This window comes from Myxocyprinus asiaticus, chromosome 25, assembly GCF_019703515.2.
Source record: "Myxocyprinus asiaticus isolate MX2 ecotype Aquarium Trade chromosome 25, UBuf_Myxa_2, whole genome shotgun sequence".
Lineage (NCBI taxonomy): Eukaryota > Metazoa > Chordata > Actinopteri > Cypriniformes > Catostomidae > Myxocyprinus > Myxocyprinus asiaticus.
Genome location: NC_059368.1, coordinates 41,105,497 through 41,125,806, shown reverse-complemented (window position 1 = coordinate 41,125,806; position 20,310 = coordinate 41,105,497). Strand labels below are relative to the sequence as shown.

General features: G+C 39.0%; 2 protein-coding genes across 6 annotated transcripts in view; both read right to left on the bottom strand.

Moving 5' to 3' along the window:
• LOC127415801 (E3 ubiquitin-protein ligase TRIM9) overlaps positions 1 to 14,533 on the bottom strand; it is a 260,197-nt gene extending 245,664 nt beyond the window's left edge. For all 5 annotated transcript variants that reach the window (XM_051654752.1, XM_051654751.1, XM_051654753.1 and 2 more), the window contains exon 1: positions 13,753 to 14,533. In XM_051654752.1, coding sequence (XP_051510712.1) covers positions 13,753 to 14,517 — 765 coding nt within the window. In that variant the 5' untranslated portion in view covers positions 14,518 to 14,533. The remainder of the gene's footprint in view (positions 1 to 13,752) is intronic.
• A 625-nt stretch (positions 14,534 to 15,158) lies between these two features.
• Positions 15,159 to 20,039, bottom strand: exoc8 (exocyst complex component 8). Its single transcript, XM_051654759.1, has one exon. The coding sequence runs from the start codon at positions 19,889 to 19,891 to the stop codon at positions 17,837 to 17,839; it is 2,055 nt and encodes a 684-aa protein (XP_051510719.1). The 5' UTR covers positions 19,892 to 20,039; the 3' UTR covers positions 15,159 to 17,836.
• Between the last annotated feature and the right edge of the window lie 271 nt (positions 20,040 to 20,310).

The window sequence follows — 20,310 nt, the reverse complement described above, 5'->3', positions numbered from 1 at the left end:
CAAGATCCTCCAAGTCTGCTACGGCCTTTGCCAGCATCACGAATCTCACTGGTTTATGACACAAAAAGAATGAAAAACTAGCAAAATGCGCAGAGCTCGCTGTTCACACGTCCAACCCTCGCATGGCGTCATGCGACTCTCCATTGTGTGTGTATTATTATATGTGACCACAAGGGTGTTTGTTGGGGGTCAGAGTGGGGTTGGTGATTGGGGAGGGATATTAGTGGGGGTTAAATGTTAAATGTTGATTCAAGGTGTATGTGTTATGTTTTTTTGAATCAATAAAAAATGTTAATTGGAAAACACACAATATCAAAGCAAGTGGCATTTTCACATAAATGATGCTCACATCAACTATGAACATGTTCCACTAATGTTTGACAACCACAAAGTGTCATTACCGTTTAGTATACTTTTCAGTATCTTTTTTTTTTTTTTCAAATTGTAATAGTAATTTTTCATGTTATTAATGTCCTAACTATACATTGTGATCAGTTGAATGCTACTTTGGTGAATAAAAGTACCAGTTTCTTTCCATAAGAGCAAAATCTGTTAATTATTCCAAACTTTTGGCTGCCAGTGTATGACGCACATGTGTGTAAAATGGAAGACAATACAAATCTTTGCTGATGTAGTAGTGACCTTAATTGTCAGTCCTCAGGGAGTTTACACAAAACAGTGGGTCAGCTGTGCCATACACATCTAAAACCGTCTCTCTTTCTCTTGGTCTGTTCTAAAAACTAGTGGGCAGCCTTGCTGTTTAATAAGGCTGTGGTCCTCAACTGGTTTGGCTTCGGGACCCAGATTTTACATTGGACATCAAGTGGCGAACCAACATAGTGAAAAAATCTAACTGTATTTAATGTAGCCTGGATTGCATTTTCTTTTATCTTGCATAGTTTTGTACATGGTTTATAAGGCATGTATCAAGTGACATTATTTTAGTTGTTAATGTCAACAACAAAAGATACAGGAAGTTCTCTCTCCCAATAGTTGATGAGCCTATTTATTTATATGTGCCTATTATATTTATTATCCTGTTTATTTCCTAATATCAAACATCATTCCAACACAACATACAGTATATTACACAGGAGTCAAACTTTGTCCATAATTTGTCCATAAGTTTCAGAGGTCCAGACTTTAAAGACCTTTATTTGCTCTTATATTTACAATGCAATTGTCACGAGTAGTTGCTGAGATGAGACAGGAGACGTAGGATCTATTTGCAGGCTTTAATAAAAATGATGACAGTGAAACAACAAATGGGAACTCAAAACAACAAACAAGAACTGACAAAGAAATGCAAAACTAAAGCGTACACACACGCGCGTGCGCGGGCTAACGAGGGAATGGAATACAGGTGAGAACAGTGGGGAACAGATGGCAGTGATGAGGGCAGTGCATGATGGGAAATGTAGTCCGGGGAAAACACTTCAAAATAAGAGTCCTAGGAAACACGAGGGAGACAGACTGTGACAGCAACGTCATATAAGTACAGGTAAGACCATGGATAGCTCCTCATTAATGTGTCTCAGCTAGTAGCTAGTCTTTCTAATAATAATAATAATAATATATTATAGTATTTGTTATGAAAAATAGTAGCCGAAACCTGTTTAGAAAATTTAACTATAACTGCCACAGTTGTAATAAACATGAGGTCTCATAGATTATATCTAATAAATCATTTAATATGAAACTGTAAAATTTTTGTAAAAATATTAGTTACTGTTACTACTGTAAAATAATGCTACATTTTAGTAAGGGTGATCATGTGTAATTAAAAAAAAAAAACTGTATATTGCTCCATAGCACAGTGTATGATGTATTAATGGAGGTGCCCATAACACCTCCATTAGGACCTGCTACCCACGATGCAGATGAAATTAATGAACCTTTTAGAGCATTATATTCTCATCTTTATAAAGCTGAACCTACACCTGACCCAACTGCCCTCAAATTATATCTCTCAAAATTCAACCTACCTTTGTTGACAAATGAAGACACAAAATACCTGGATACACCCCTCACACTTTCAGAACTAAAAGACACTTTGAGAGAGGTAAATCCCCTGGTTTGGATGGCCTCCCACCAGAGCTGTTCCTATAACTTTGGGATGTTACTGGACCACTCCTCTTAAATTTCACCTATGCTCTAGATACTGGTTAATTTTCATTGTGATCGAAATACATTACTTTTATCTGTAATACTTAAAAAAGGCAAACCTCCTCTGAGTTGTGATAGTTACAGACCTATTTCATTAATTACAACAGGGCTTAAACTTTTTGCAAAATTGTTGGTTAGAAGATTAGAACCATATGTGGGCAAGCTAATTAATCTTGATCAAACACAAACAGTATTACTGAGGGGGAGACTTGCATCAGACAACATTAGAAGACTTCTGCACATCATTCATGTATCTGAATCAGATGCTTTTCCTGCAGCTGTATTTAGCTTAGATGTGCAAAAGCCTTTGATCATGTAGTTTGGGAATACCACTGAATGATTTTGGAGGAATTTAGTTCTGGGAGAACTTTCATTTCAATAGTTAAAACACTTTATACTAACCCTCGTGCAGTTGTACAAACAGGTAATATTCCGTCAAAATAATTTTCCCTACAGCGTGGTACCCGACAGGGCTGCCCACGGTCTGCCCAAGGGCTGCATTGTCACTAGAACCTTTTATACAATTAGGCTAGATCCCCTCATCTCACCTATTGTCAAACAAGGTACCAACATAAAGTTTCCCTTTATGCTGACAATGTACTACACTACTTTACTAACATACCCAACTCCCTACCTCAAATAATACAAGTCTTCACCTGGTTTAGTAAATTCTCTGACTATAAAATCAATTGGGACAAATTCATTCTCATTCTTTGAATGCCTCAGTGAAATGCCTTACACTATTCCTCATATTCTGTGGCACACTTTTGCTTTTACATATTTAGGTTTAAACATAACACATTTTTTGGATATTTCGCACACAAATTATGACAAACTTAAACTTTAAATCTCTGCTGATATGCAAAGATGGTCTACTCTTAAAATGTCACTGCAAGGCAGTGTAGTGATAATCACTTTTGGGCACAAATTAAAATGTACACAAGGCACAGGACACAAAAATATGTGGTGATTTTTGATCACATGTCACTTAAGGTGTGTATGTGTGTGTTTATGAATGTTAGATGGCCCCTCCCTCCATCCTTGGGGCACCAGCTAAGGAGTTTCACCTTAACACTATAAAAAAAATTATCCGAATGGACCATTCAGTCAATTCAAAATATGTACATTTGAGGGAGTTGTTCATCTGAATAATTTAAAAGGATCTGTGAGAACTGGCATAACCTTTAGAGCTCTTACTGTATTATCAACAGAAGGAAGACATAGTTGTAATAAAATGTATTTTATTTACAAAAAAACATAAACAAGAAAAACTGCTAAATGGTACTAATATGATAAAAGATCCTACGAATGGATAAGAAAAGTGCATAGGATGGAAAGATGCAAGTTGTTGAGTTGGATAAAGCTATTGCAGAATATTGGTTATTTTCTGGAAAGATAAACTGCTGTTTCTCTGTAAACTAGTAAGGTGAAGACCTTATCTCTAGTTAAACAAATAACTCTAAGATTATTTGTAAAACATTTGGTACACAGATTGTGCAATCTAAAGAACTTTTGAAAATCATAAACCGATAATATACACTAATTACAAACACTAATGCCAAGGTCTCTGGAAAGAGGTATGGATAGTGATATTTACATTTTGCTTGATTGATCGATGGGTTCGGTGATGATGACGTCTTCCACTGGTTTTGCTGGGATGCGCTGCAGTGGAGAAGGAGCAGGATTCTGTTTCAACAATCTTGAACATGAACACTGGGGAATGCTGATCTCCTGGAGTACCGTGAGAGTCCTTGCAATATGGAACACGCAAATCTGGCCCTGACTCCCATGCGAAATTTCTGTAACAGTCTGGAATGCAGACGACAGGAAACATGGAGAAAAGAGTTTGCTCACCAGAGCTTAACCTTGTTGCTGGTTGTATCTGTTGTTTCTCCCTGGTATGGGGACTCCGAACTTTGTGTGATCTGTTGCGGTCGCTTTCCTTGCAGACCGAAGGTACAGAATTTTGAAGTGTTGTTCTGTTTGTGTCTCTTTTCTCTTTGGAGAAGAGACATATTCTGTTTTTCCTCCTGGAGCGGAGATGCAGAACCGTAGAGTGTTTTACTGCTGTCCTGTTAGTGTCTCCCACCACTCAGGCTGGAAACGCAGAAATTTGAAATGATTTTTACAGTATTATCAGATACCTGGAAATTGTCTTTTCAGTCTTATCTGACGGCAAAAGGCATTTGCTTACTTAAGGCTTGATCACATCAGGAACCTGATCACATCAATGTGAAGATTCATCCCCTGTAGTGGATGAAAGAGTTTTGGAATGCCTTTGTATTCTTGCTGTCCACTACCGCAGAATTTCAATAATAAAAATGAATGTTCTTGGTCAACAAAATTTTTTGTTTTCTATGATTCCCATACCCCCACCTGCCAAGTATTTTGAGGAACTACAGTCTCTGACCTCTAAATTTATTTGCTACGGCAAAAAACCCACATTCACATGTGTACACTTTAACATTTGATGTCCTCTGGCAGTTTGGCAGTGCCTGATTTTAAACTGTATTATTGGTCATTTCAGGTGAAATAATTGATAACCTGGTGCAATAAGGAATCTGTTACTCCCTCGAGACAGATAGAGCAGGAGCTAGTAAAACAGCCTAGAATTGAAGACATAGTGTTTGCTGGGGTGAAAGCAAAATCAGCACATAAAGCATTTAGACCACTTACTTTCTGCAAATCTGGTCAGCTATTAAGAAATACATGGATTGTAATATCAAGCCATATGACCGCTCTCCTATCTGGTATAATTATAATTTATTGCAGAATTCTGATCCATATTTCAATGCAAGTTAGGCCTCTGGGGGAGTTCATATTCTGCAAGATTTGTATGGAAAAAATGGTTTACTTTCATTCCAGAACCTTTAAAGAACGCTATCCTCTCCATGGATTTTCTTGGTTCCTGTACTTACAGCTTAGATCAGCAATCCATGCCCATGGAGTTCCATGGGATTCTCCTTTACCCACTCATCCATTGTGCTTGTGGGTTAATCCCAGAATGTCATCTGCTGGAGTGGTCTCCAGAATATATGAGCAATTAATTTCAAAATGTGACAAAACTCTGGGGGTGACTGAGTCCTGGAATCGTGACCATAGGGGGAGGGGCCTGGAACTGAAATGGGACATAGTTTGGGCTAATGTATTCTTTTCATCAAAAAATCCAGTACATCAATTTATACACTAAACATTGGCTCATAGGTTTTATGCTTCCCCATTCAAGCATTTCAAAACCTCACAGACAACCCAAACTGCACATAATGTAGTCAGAATGCCATCTGTACATATCTTCATTTTTTCTGGGACTGCCCCTCAGTGTTTAATCTATGGTCTCAGGTGGCAGTGCTTCTTGAGGATGTCCTGGAGTCCCCAATTCCTAAACTGCCCATCTTATTTTTATTCAGTGATGACTTCCCTTGGTACAAATACCAAATTGGCCTTTAGGAAAATTCTATTTGCAGGTTTAACTGCCTCCAAGAAGACTATAATACATTCCTGGTTTGCCCCAGCACCCCCATCAAAAAAAGAATGGTTCAATTATTTCAGGGATGTTGCTTTTATAGAAAGGTCATTAGCCGTGATCCATAAAGCACTGGCTTCCACTATAGAGGCTTGGGATAATCCTATTGGTTTTCTTTTGAACCCACCTGTTTTTGCATAGATTTTACACATTACTGAAATATAAGAAGATATTTACACTTTGCTTTGATGATCAATCGATTTCATTATTAGTACTAGTATTACAAATTCTTATTTATTTATTTATATTTACAAGGATTTGGCAGTTGTATAAAGATAGTGTTAATGGCTGTTATTTATATGTATAAAAAAGTCTGTTTGTTCTCAAAGTTCAATAAAAAGTTCAAAAGGTTTAAAAAAAAAAAACAAACCTGTTAGCATGCTGCAAATCTAACAGCACAATACTTTAATTTGTCTTAGCCTCATACCACTCACAGTCCTTACACTAACTGTCTGATGCAATTTGCACAAAAGATGGGGAAACTTTCTTAATTCAATAAGTGCTAATCTGATTGGCTGGTTTGATGCAATTTCTGAAAGTAAAAGCACACAGACTTTTTATTAGTCCGCCTGAAAACAGAGTCATGTTTTCAAGGTGCCAGGTTAATAAAACGAGCACTTTTAAGAATTAAATAATCACTGTTTTTGCCAAAGTTTGCCAGGTAAGAAAGTTAGATATCCATGAGCAGAACTGTATATTCTGCTTGGATTTCTGAGTTAAGTCTGCAAATTAGTCTGTATTTATGCTTTCTGTGCTGTACTTAGACTCTGTACACATTTTCGGCTATTTTTCCATGTGATTTCTGTGCAATCACTTGCGGAGACCTATCACACCATTTTTTTTAATTATTTACTTTTAATGACTGTCTTTTATTATGCTATGATGTAGCCAATGTCAGATACAGGGTTGGGGAGTAATGGAACATAATATAATAGCGTTACGTACATTCAAAAAAGTATTTTGATTACTTTTTATTTTTATTTTTTTATCCCCTTTTTCTCCGAATTTGGAATGCCCAATTCCCACTAATTAGTAGGTCCTCGTGGTGGCACGGTTACTCACCTCAATCCGGGTGGTGGAGGACAAGACTCAGTTGCCTCCGCTTCTGAGACCATCAATCTGCACATCTTATCACGTGGCTCATTGTGCATGACACCGTGGAGACTCCTCATGTGGAGGCTCATGCTACTCTCCGCAATCCATGCTTCCTATTGTGAGCGAGAACCTCTAATCTAACCTCTAATCTAAAAAATATGATCGTGCCTGGTAACGTGCATGTAAAATGGCTAGAAATAGCATTTTAGCTTAGCGTAAAGCTAAGCTAACCCTAAGGTTTATTTCTATTTCTTCTGCTCCAAACTTACTTCAAATTTACTCTGTCTGCTCATATGAATGTAACACATCATAAGAAAGTGTTTCACCGCTGTTCAAATGCACCTTGGATTGCATAATATATATGTATAAATGTTTTCCATCTGAAAGGACTAAATATTAAATGAAACAAATGACAATAAAATGCAAAGTAATCTCTTCAGTAATCAAAATACTTTTTGAATGTAACTGTATTTTAATTACCAATGATTTAAATTGTAACTGTAGTGGAATACATTTACTTATATTTTGTATTTTAAATACATAATCCCATTCATTTTGTGATGCTGTGAGACAACTTCACATGAACTACACTGTAAAAAATTGGCCAAATTCCTACAGCAATCTACTGTGATTCTTAAATACAGTAGTTTGCTGTTAAAAATTTTGCATTCTGGGAGATCAAGAGGAGGCTCACTGTGAAGTGACTAGTTTTATGGTAAATAGCTGTTCTGTTCAAGGCATTAGGGGAAAATGAACATTTAAAATCATGATATCATCTTGGTCAAAGCTATAGTGACATTTTGAAACATATATTTTACCCCCCCAAAATGTTAGTTTGTGGCACATGGTTAGTGTTCATGATGTTTCTGACCAACTCCTCTGTTTTTATCATCTCACATCAGCCTTCACTTGTCTGTCTAAGGAGAAGTCAAATTAAAAAAAAAATCAACCTTAGAAGCAGTGTTCATATTAAATGTACAATTTTGCCAGGATTGAACAGTGTATTTTTTATGAAAAAACAAAACAAAAAACAACAACAATCTGTACACAGTAAAATAACAGTATAGCACTGCATGTGGGTTATAATGGTGAAATACCCATAAGCCTTTGTGCTTGAATAAGTATGTATGCTTTGGCAAATGCATTGGAGCTAAAAAAATAAATAAAATAAAAAAACGTACAAAATTATTTATTCAGACTTAATAGAAGTCTTAGTTTAATTAGTGTTGTTATTCTGTTATCAGTAGTTGTGTTTTGATTGAAGTCACCATTATGGTGATTAGTGATCTCTTGAGCTGGCACCTTGGACCTTCATTATTATTATATTATGTTCTTCCAACCAGTCAATTTACGTTTAAGTAAAAGACAAGTTGTTGCACACATTTTTCCTATGTGTATGAATGTGCAGAATGTGTGTAATTTACTCACCCTCATGTCATTCCAATCCTGTATAACTTTTTCTTTCGTGAAACACAAAAAGAATGTTAGGCAAAATGTTAGCCTTATTTACCATTCAGTTTCATTGTATGAAAAAAGATGCAATGAAAGTGAATGATGGCTGGCTGAAATTAACGTTCAACCTTACATCTCCTTTCCACATGTTTGGAGCAACATGAGATAATGAGTAAATGATGACAGAATTTTCATTTTTCCTTTCCTACTCCTTTAACCCTAAAAAGAGAAAGGCCATAAATAAAGCTCAGAACATATATTTATTGCTATTTTCTGACAGATTAGGGCCCAAATAACACAATTTCTTGAGTTTCTTAAAAATATTGCTTTTATTTTAAATGTAACTTTTTGTATGTCCCAGGATACGCTGCCCCTTTAGGGTATAAAAAAGACTTCATATTTGGCTGTGTTTCATAAGAGATACTTAACCCATTCAAGAATGTTTTTAAAACATTAGGCTAGTTTGGTGTCAGAGCCTTATATAATAGTTACAAAAAAGTACCTTGGTATTACTGTTTCTTGGAAATGGTATTATGGTATTACGTTTTTTGGACATGGTGGCATGATAATACCATGTTTTTTGAACATGTATCATTATACTACCATGTTTGAATTGTAAATATAGTTAACGTATAAGATATCAACTTTTACCTTGAAGTCAGCGGTTTTCTCTTGACATGCTACTATGTCACATTTAGATAAAGATTGTGAGTTGATGCCAGAGTTTTTATACAATGTCACATGACCTCAGTATTTGCAGGGTCCCTCTTTTCAATAATTTTAACAGAAATTTCCCACTCGCTCAGTGCTCCTTTCCCCAGCCTCTCAAATGTTTGTATCCTCAAGGATGCAGAAACCATTTTAGGGTTAATACAAGCCATACTTTCATCAAATAATTCATAAAAAACAAGCTGCCACATTTGCTAAAGAGATTTAAAAGATTAAACAAAGAAAACAATTGCATGTATTAAAAAAATCAAACAAAAGTCAGCATTAGTGACTACAATGGTAGCTCAATATAAACATTTATTCAACTTCCTCGCCATTTGTACAGACCACCAAAGTGAAAGTTGGTCAGTATGCAGTTTTTAATACTGATCTATTAATGAAAAAGACAGAGAGACAGCCTCCTAAAAATGTGACCCATCCTGTTCAACACCTAAGTACAGAACTAGCCGGTTGCCATGGTTACGCATGAATCTTGCGCCAATGTTTCATTTTTTTCTCACAACTGGGAAAAACAACCACCAACACTCCTCAAACTTTCAGAAAAGACAGCCTTTCTCCTCCCAGCTCCTTGAAATCAACACTGATTGAGTGAATCAAAAATATGTCAGGGGCACATTTCACCCCAAAATCAAAAGAACAACAACAACAACAACAAAAAAAATGAAATTATACTTAGCATAAACAAAATGAAGCCCATGGACCATTAAGATTAGTGACAATATTTTAATGACAATTAAGCAATGATGTATAAATACTTAACACCATCTAATACAGAACTATAGAATTGGATTTTATTTAGCTGAACTTGGCATGAAATTTGTCACAATTAATTGACATGAAAATGTCACAATATAAAAAAAAAATCTTAATGGCCCTAAAATGGGCTCCATTTTCTTTAAAGATAATTGTACAGTAATTTATTATTTTTACTTCAGATTGTTACTCGACCACACTTTCCTAACAAAAAAAGCTGTTTGAGCGTTCAGCTCAATGAAATTGAACAAATCTCTTAAAATCATTTCAGTTACTGTCCTGGGTTTAATGAGCTGTTGGTCACAGACAGTAGGCAGGATAAAGCATGAAAAAGGCTCCTTTTCCACGCACGCACGCACACACACAGTGATGGCATATGGAGGAGAGTGGTACTGCATATTTCAGTCAGATACATCTAACCTACATTCTGCCTACTAGTGTGTTTGTGTGTGTATGAGTGTGAGGCAAAGGCATTCTTGCATGTTATAAATGAGTGTGTACTGTATTTATGAATATGCGTGGGAGGAGATGGCAGTCCTGCATGACGTGTCTGGACGCTAGAAAAATTCAGAGTAACTTCGAGTCTAAAGGTATGAGGAGCCATGTAGGCCATAATTGTTGAAAAGCCTCTCACAAAAAAAAAAAAAAAAAAGGGAAATTAAGGTATTGATATAAACATGAGTGAAATTCATTCATATGCATTATTGAAAATCTTACAAACACTAGTGAAATTACTACATTGATATAAATATTAGTCAAATGAATTCATATGCAGTATTGAAAAGCTTCTTACATACACTAGTGAAATTAACTGATTCAAATATTAGTGAAATTCATTCATATCAATTATTGAAATGTTTCTTACATACACTAGTGAAATTATGATATTCATAAAACTGATTCTGTTGACTTATATTACTTAAACTACATTTACACATTTGTAACTGAAAGTGCCTTTCAATCATTACTTCAGGTCTTCTCATATACACTTATGAAATTGTCTCTCAATCACTTCTGAAATATCTTTCAGACAGACAGAAGAAAATGTCTTGCATTAACTACTATAGTGCTCATACTGATCTAACAAGATGTTGAGATGATATTGTCACTTTGTCTAACATCCTCTCAATAAGTTCAGTAAAAGCCAGCTTCACAGGTTTATGAGAGACAATTTCAGTAGTTGATGAAAGCTTATTTCGCTGGAAAAGGAAGCCACATCCCCACTTTCTGTTGAAATTGGTTTGTGTGGTGCAGGGGTTCAGGAATTAGCTGATCAGCAGGTCCCTGTTAGTCCCTGCTGGGCTACCCTAAAACTCTAACGACCACCCAGAACACCCTAGAAACCGCAAACCAACCTCCTAACATCACCTGAGCGACCAGAACACCCTAGTAACCACCTGGCAACCAACTAGCAACGCCCTATCTATCACCCAGAACACATAGAAGCTGCCTAGAAACCACTTAACACTGCCCTAGCAACCACCCAGAACACCCTAGCATGTGCCTAGCGACCACAAGGTAACCAGCTAGAAATAAATAAAATAGAATAATCATGTGACTGATAATTCGTCAATGGCAACAGATATAGTATCCCTTCAAAAACAATCTGTCAACGGAAAAATATATACTATAATGTAAAAAAAAATAATTGTGATTCATATTTTTCATGGAACAAAAAAATATTTAGTTATAAAACACAGCTACTTTTGAATAGCTGTCAATGGAGAAACATAAGTTTTTCTTTCTCAGGGTGTAGTTCCAGCATCAACCAGCAGGGGCTAACAGGAATGTGCTAACCATCTAATCCTTGACCCCCTGAGCCACACACAATGAATTCAACAGGAAGTCAGGGCACAGCTTCTGGGTGGTCGCTATGGAGTTGCAATGTGTTTGCTAGGGTGTTCTGGTTGGTCACTAGGGCATTGCTTGTTGGTTGCTAGGGTGTTCTAGTTAGTTGCAACGGTGTTGCTAGGTGGTTGCTAGGGTATTCTGAGTGGTTGCTAGGGTGTTGCTTGGGTGTTCTGTGTGGTTACTAGGGTGTTGCTAGGCGGTTGCTAGGGTGTTTTGGGTGGTTGCTAGGGTGTTGCTTGGGTGTTCTGTGTGGTTGCTAGGGCGTTGCTTGGTGCGTTTCTAGATGGTTGCAAGGGTGTTCAGAGTGGTCACTAGGGAGTTGCTAGGTGGTTACTAGGGTGTTCTGGGTGGTCACTAAGGTGTTGCTAGGTGGTTACTAGGGTGTTCAGGGTGGTCACTAGGGAGTTGCTAGGTGGTTGCTTGGGTGTTCGGGGTGGTTGTTAGGTGGTTACTAGGGTGTTCTGGGTGGTCACTAGGGAATTACTAGGTGGATACTAAGGTGTTCAGGGTGGTCACTAGGGAGTTGCTAGGTGGTTGCTTGGGTGTTCTGGGTGGCTGTTAGGGCATTGCTAGGCCATTTCTAGGGTTTTCTGGCTGATTGCTAGTGCATTGCTAGGCAGTTGCTAGGGTGTTCTGGATGGTCGTTAAGTTGATGCTTGGAGGTTGCTATGCGGTTGGTAGGGTATTCTGGGTGGTCACTAGGGCATTGCTAGTTGGTTGCTAGTGTTCTGGGTGGTCGTTTGGGTGTTGCTAGGTGGTTGCTAGGGTGTTCAGGGTGGTTGCTTGGGTGTTAGGGTTGCCCAGTTGGGGCTAATAGGGACCTGCTGATCAGCTAATTCCTGACCCCCTGCACCACATGCACCGATTTCAACAGGAAGTGGGGACACGGCTTCCTTTTCCATTGAAATAAGCACTCATCAACTACTGAAATCGTCTTTCATCAACCTGTGAAACTGGCTCTTACGGAACTTATTGAGAGGATATTAGACAATGTGACAATATCATTTCAACATCTTGTTAGATCAGTATGAGCACTATAGTAGTTAATGCAAGATGTTTTCATCTGTCTGTTTGGAAGAGATTTCGGAAGTATATATGAAAAGAGCTGAATAATGATTGAAAGACACTTTCAGCTACAAATGTTTAAATTTAGTTTAGGTAATGTAAGTCAACAGAATCAGTTTTATGAATATCATAATTTCATTAGTGTTTATAAAAATCTTTCAAATAATGCATATGAATGAATTTCACTAATATTTATATCAATGTAATAATTTCACTAGTGTTTGTAAGATTTTCAATAATGCATATGAATGAATTTCACTCGTGTTTATATCAATACCTTAATTTCACTTTTTTTCCTTTTTTTTTTTTTTTGTGAGAGGCTTTTCAACAATTATGGCCTACATGGCTCCTCATATAAAGGTGTAGCTTTGGGGTGGTGATCTAATTTAATTTATCAATCAGCTTCCTACAATATGTGTTAAATTCTGTTAGCTCCATCTGAATCCATTACAGCACATGAAGAAAAAAGATGGCCAGAGGGAGGGTAGAATTTAGACTGACTCATACACACTCACATGAATCCTATATTCCCCGCCTACAGTAAAATAGCACACACACGCTTGCACACTCACACACCAAGTTTCTTTTCATACACTACAAACGCACTTTTTCCAACAACAAAAAAAAAAAAAAAAAAAAAGAAAGAAAAGAAAAAATGCAGCCCTTACAGCAGCATAAGGGCAAAACACCCACATTGACCTACTCACACACATTTAGCCTATATTGCAGGCACACACAGAGCTGAGGAAGCAGTGAATTCAAGAGTCACGAGTCAAAAGCAAATTCCAAAGCAGCAATTTTAAGAGAACATGAAAATAACAAACACATAAAATCTCACATAAACATTAAGCTTGCAACTGGACTAGACTGGCCTTGTCCACTAATCTGAGGTTATAGTGAAGTGTTATACACTTTTTTAATGACTGTGGTAAATGCTTTAAGTAGGGGAAGTGCAAACATGGATGGTCCCATACAGTAATGACATCAGACGGTTATACTATGATACTTTGGAATACCATGGACAGGGAGGCTACCATATTCATATATTCATATAGCATGTTTACATGGTACTCCAATGTACATCAGAGAATACCACTATACTTTTAGGTTTTAGTTACCTTGTGTTGTTTCCACATGGCGGCAAGGGGCTTCACGTCGTGTTTGCCGTGTCTGCCCTCCTCCAGACACTGGTAGCACACGGGGGTCTTGCAGCTGACGCAGTACATGCTGTAGTTATCCACCTCGTGGTCCACGCACATCGCCTGTTTACGAGCGGAGGAGCCGGCCGGCTGCGTGCTCCCCACCTGCGCTTGAGTCGGCGGAACTAGCCGGTGCTTGGCCAGCGGTCCGCGGGAGGGGTGACACCGCTGTTGACACGGAGTGCAGTAGAATACATCGCACTGCTCGCACATTACCGTGGCGTCCACCGGATTGCGGTCGCACAGCTGACATTTGACGGAGGCGGCGCGGCTTTGCTGGTACCGGGACACGATCGCCTCGAGCAGCCGGTTGCGCTGGAACCCCCGGAGCCCCCGCTCGTCCAGAGACACGCTGCAGTGGCACAGCGGGCATGTGATGGAGCAGTGACGGTGGACCAGCGCCGGCGGGAACACCCGCACCCCGTTGGGAGATTTCAGGCACGGCGTATATGAACCGTAGCCGCTATCCGTCTCGCTGTACATGCTCATCTTATCCATATCCAGGTTGTCGTAGTCCGAGGTGCCGGAGCTCCGGCTCTGCGGTGGGGTCTCCCCCTCCGGGGTCTGCACGATGATGTTTCGGGCACACGCCAGACAAACATTGTGAGAGCACGGTAAAATAATGGGCTCCTTAAAAAGAGAACCGCAAACCGGGCATTTCAGCTCTTCTTCCATCGCGTCCATAAACGCACTCACACGCGTAGACGATCAATGCAATCAGAGCAGCACTACTGGACGCGGACAGCTCCTGTTACCCGCTCCGCGCATGTGCAAAGACTGGCCGAGTATGGGTGTTGTAGTCACTATAAATGACAACCGCCGTTTCACTTTACCTCTAAAAAACTACAACTACCCTAACCCCCCAAATTAAATGCGGCGACAAGAATTTGTATGTCCCGTATCCCACATACCACATTAAGGTTTTGTGTCTTGGGTGGGCATAATTTGCAATTTGAAGAAGTCACAGTGTAAACAGCCCAGTCAGTGGAGGACAGGCGTTGTAAATGTCCTGGCATCCAGTTGACCGTTTGTATGTGGATCACTAGCCTAGCCCATTTCAGTGAGTGGCCATAAATAATTAGGACAAGGAAATGATCACAGCATGCATTAGAAGGCTTGCAATCCATCCTGCCCACACAGCATAATTACAGCACAGAATTAATGGACTCTTAATCACGTTCATCAGCATTACCCACCCACACATTATCGGATAATTGATTGTTAATGGGAAAATTATTATTCTCTTATAAATATTATGCTATTATAAAATATACAATACAATATAGACTATACTATAATTTGAAAATTAAAAGTGTTTATTAATATGTTCTCATTTGCTGTAGGGCTACACACATACCATTTTATACAGTTTTTTTAATTAATAATTGGTAAATAATACAAATTTTACTTTCGATGGTGAGCTTATAGAAAACCATTGTTTCACTGTTTGCTGGGTTGTAGGCTACATATAGGTCTACAGTATTTACTGTATAAGAAAGAAAAAAGACAGAAGAGTACATATAAATAAAAAAAACCTTGCTTTCCAAGCTAGTGTTGGCGATCTGCGCAGCTATAGCACTCTCGCGCTTGACGGACTCGGATTAATTTAACCTTTCCTCACGTGCCGTTTTGTTCAGAGAGCGAGACTGATGCGTGAGATTAGATTGGGGCTCTGCCAAGCGAAAATTAACTCTTGTCATAAACCAGAGGATTATGCTACTGGAAAAACTAGCATCCAAAAGGTTGTGTGAATATCCACAATCATTGCAAACAAGACTACATCAAATAATGAAGGGAGATCGGTTTACTTCATGCATTTAAGTTCTTGTTTTAAACAGTTAATAACAGCACAACAAACATTTTCCTTATATCATAACCGAAAAAAAGAACATTATGTGCCAGGAGGGTTAAAACAACAAAAACATGGTTCAAAAAGACATTGTGAATATTTGATCAAGGGTATGTAGTTTTGCAGAGAACCAAAACAGCAGTAATAAGGAGAAACAAATGAAAGAGGTATATTGTGTTTCCAACACACGGGGTCATTGTCAACAATGTGGCTTTGAAATTTTTATCCAAAGTCTTAGGGGCAATACATTTAAAAAATAAATTAAATTAATGCAACTTATTCATATTTTCTTTGATCAGATGCGATTTTAATGCACATTAATATTTCAAATGAACAAAAGGAACAAACTCTCGCTTATGTTTAACGGTAAATTATTTTATGTTTGAAATGACAAATAGTTTGGAGTGTGGATTTTTCAAAGGGATAGTTTACCCAAGAATAAAAAATTTCACTATTTACTCACCCTCATTGTACTTCTATATTTGCTGACTTTCAAGGAGATGCAGAATGACATCTTCAGTCAAAATTCACTTTCATAGCATCTTTTTCTTTATTTATTAAAGGTGACAAAGTAAAAGGTGACTAAAAGGTTGTCATCCTGCCTAACATCACCTTTTGTCAAACTACATAACAACAAAGCTAAATGTGACAATAATAATGGGTTTTGTGATGCTTGTATAATTTTATTAAAATTAAAATATTGATAATGTTTTAAAATAGTTGTTAATAAATCATAAACAAAAACATAGGACTGATCATTTACAGTTCAGGCCTATACATGTTAAAATTACAGTTTTTAAATATATTAAATGGCTAAAATTAGCCATTTTATCCTCAGAACTTTAAAAAAATAAGTATTGGTATCGATATTGGCCTTGATGGTACTTGGTATTAGATCGAAAAGCAAAGTGGTATCGCCTATCCCTAGTTCCACAGAAGGAAGTCATACAGGTTTGGAACATTATGAGCTTGAGTAAATTATGACAGTATTTTCATTTTTGGGTGAACTGTAAGAGACATGTGCAGGTACTCTAATATTAATTTCCATTTGCTTTATAATATACATTTAATTATAAACGAAGAATCAACACCTGCCTCTCTACACCAATCAGCCACAACATTAAAACCACCTGCCTAATATTGTGTAGGTCCCCCACGTGCTGCCAAAACAGCACACCCACATCTCAGAATAGCAGTCTGAGATGCTGTTCTTCTCACCACAATTGTACAGAGTGGTTATCTGAGTTACCGTAGACTTTGTCAGTTCAAATCAGTCTGGCCATTCTCTATTGACCTCTCTCATTAACAAGACATTTCCATCTGCAGAACTGCTGCTCACTGGTTGTTTTTTTTGTTTTGGCACCATTCTGAGTAAATTCTAGAGACTGTTGTGTGTGAAAATCCCAGGAGATCATCAGTTATAGAAATACTCAAACCAGCCCGTCTGGCACCAACAATCTTTCACGCGATTATCTAATCAGCTAATCATGTGGCAGCAGTGCAGTGCATAAAATCATGCAGATACGGGTCAATACCTTCAGTTAATGTTCACATCAACTATCAGAATGGGGAAAAATGTGATCTCAGTTATTTGGACTGTGGCATGATTGGTGTTGCCAGATGGGCCGGTTTGAGTATTTCTGTAACTGCTGATCTCCTGCGATTTTCATGCACAACAGTCTCTAGAATTTACTGAATGGTGCCAAAAACAAAAAACATCCAGTGAGTAGCAGTTCTGTGGACAGAAATGCTGTGTTGATGAGGTCAGCCGAGAATGGCCAGACTGGTTCAAACTGACAAAGTCTATGGTAACTCAGATAACTGCTCTGTACAATTGTGGTGAGAAGAACTGCATCTCAGAATGCTATTCTGAGATGCGTGTTGGCGCTATTTTGGTGGTACAAGGGGGACCTACACAATATTAGGCAGGTGGTTTTAATGTTGTGGCTGATCAGTGTATAAAGCACAATTAATACATTTAATATTATGAGTTTAAGTGTTATACAGTTTTTATTTGTGACTTAAAGAATTGGAGAGTACATCACAACACCAAATATAAGTCTATGAGTGTACTAAGTGAAATCCATTGAGATTGTAAGACATCTGTGGTAGTGCATGAGTGGTCTTATTGATCAATATTGATTTCAGTCTCTGTTAAACAAGAGACGTGGTGCTGTCAGGGTTGACCCTAACGGCCCGAGAGCTTTTTCTCAGATCCTGCAGCTGTTTGGCTGGTTTGCCCACTCCTTCCTCAAACCTCCTCTCCACAACAGGCAGCACCATTTCATGCAGGAACGATGCATTCTGGAGAATGAAGGCCTTTTTCTCTGTCTCCTGCTCACACCGCAGGCTGTAGTCAACATGTTGTACGGCTACCAGTATGATCTCCCTCAGGCTCTCCAGAAACACCATGTGCAGCTCAGGAAAGTACAGCTTCAACCCCTCTTCAAGGAAGGCCATCATCTGCTTGGTGAAGGCCACAATGGTGTAGCTCAAGTTGACCCAGCAGTCTTCACCCGTGTACTGTTCAAAGCTGCTGATCCCACAGCTCCGCATTTCTTCCTTAAGTTTCGACAGAGCCTCGGGAGTCATCAGGTTCATCCTACGCCACATCTCCTCAGAGTTACGGTGCTTAGTGGCCTCTATGATAATGTCTTTCTGGCTTTGGAGAGCTGCTCTGATGTCTCTCACCAGTAGCGACTGTAAAATGAAGGTAAGATCCAGGCCGATCTCGCTCAACTGCTTGCAGTGCTCACTGGCAAAATTAACGCATTCTGCAGCCATCGACAAGCTCTCTTTGCTGTCGAACACCTGCTTACTGAAGGCATCAACAAACATTTTCATCACCGAACGAGACCAGACCACAAATGCTGAGTAACAGCCAGTGTTGCCTGCAAAATCCGTCTCAAACTCCCTAGCGGTCTCAAGTAAGCTTGTGAAAAAGATGTTGCAGAGTTTTTGGATGTAAAGCAGTGTGGCACCCTCAATGCGAAGTTGCCAGATGGCAGTTTGTACTGCCGCAGCTCTGTTTTTTAAAAAGAGCTCACAGGCCTTGGTGGATTGGCCCAGGCGAATAAGCTGCGAGACAGCTCGCCGTGTGGCTTTGGGTCCGCCGCGGAGGGAGCGGTCAGGGGACAGCTCGAACACTAACACCTCTGTCAGCTGTCGAACACGCTCATCCACCTTGCCTCTCAGCTCCTTCACCCGTGGACTCACTGGCTGCTCCTTGAGATATTCGTTCAACTTATCCAGGAGATCAACAGCACCCTCAAAGTCTCTCTGAGCGATGCACACATCCAGGTCCTCAGGCAGCTCCTGGATCCATTCGGGGCTCAGATCCACCATCTCCTCTGAATCCAGAGGCTCTTCCACATCGAACGGGTTTGTGGAGACTTCCTGCCTGACCGGTGACGTCGGCACCTCCTCTTCTTTTTTATGCTTGTCTTTTGCCACTTTGTTTTTCTTAGTGTCTTCTAGGATCTCCAGCCACTCCTTCTTGATCTTGCTGTTCTCAGCTTTGAAGATGTGGCACTCAGGGTACATGAGGATTTTGAACATGTCTTTCATCGGAGGGTTGTCTTTTACGTTAACAACGGCAAAGCTTTCCAGATCGTACAAGGCATTGTATTTGTATTTAACAGCTCCACGTCTGTTTGCCAGCCATGTGGCGATGAGCAGGCAATCGTTCATCAGAAACGCGTGGACTTTTTGGATCTGTGACATGTTATCTGCATCATACTCCAACAGATCACCATTATAGACCAGATATCTGCCTGGAGTATCCATGATGTTGTTGCATCCCTCCACTTTTTCCAGGAGTGTGGTTAGGGTCCTTTGTTTCACCTCTTCTGTTTCTTTGGGGAAGGCTGCCAGCATCTCTTTGGCTGTTTCATCTTTGTCAGTGGACAGGAGAGACTGTGTAATGCTCTCCATTATACTCTTCTGCTCAGTGAGAATGTGACTCAGCTGATACATCTCACTTTCCAGGTATGAAATCTCCTTAGCCGTCTCAATAAACTGTCTGTAGTTTTTGTAGACATTTTTCTTAAGGTTTTGTGCGGTTTCGTCGGCTAGTGTTTGTATTTTCTGACGGTGCTCCTGTAAATCTCGGTCACCATCAGACTGCTGCGAGAGCTGCTTCACGTATGATTGAGGGTCAAAATTAGGGGATTCCAGCAACTTACGCAAACGATTTCCCGTGTCTGTCATTCTTGCGATGTTATAGCTATAGAAAAGGTATGACTGAAACACAAATATTAAGAAAACTGCGCGAAAATCAGGCTGGCATTGAGTTTCAGCAGAGTTTCTCACTTCCGCAACAGGAAACGCGGCACCTCCCGGTGACGTAACATCATGTGAAGAGCGAACGTTTCAAAATACCACGTCAAAGAATTAGGCCTACTCATTTTTCACTTTCATTTATGTAAATCTGGTCACACGTTGTTTATTTCATTCAATTTATAGAACCTTTCACTTGATGTATGAAAATTACTTTTTAGAATATAACAAAGGTCTACATCTTTTGTGTAGCCATTCACATAGCCGAATACAATAGGCATACGAGACAAAGAAAACTATTTTGTTTATTTATTTTATTTGTTAGCAATTAAGGCACTATTATTTTTCAT

Excerpts from the sequence above, each read along its gene's own strand:
- exoc8 (XM_051654759.1), bottom strand. The coding sequence starts at position 19,891 with ATGACAGACACGGGAAATCGTTTGCGTAAGTTGCTGGAATCCCCTAAT.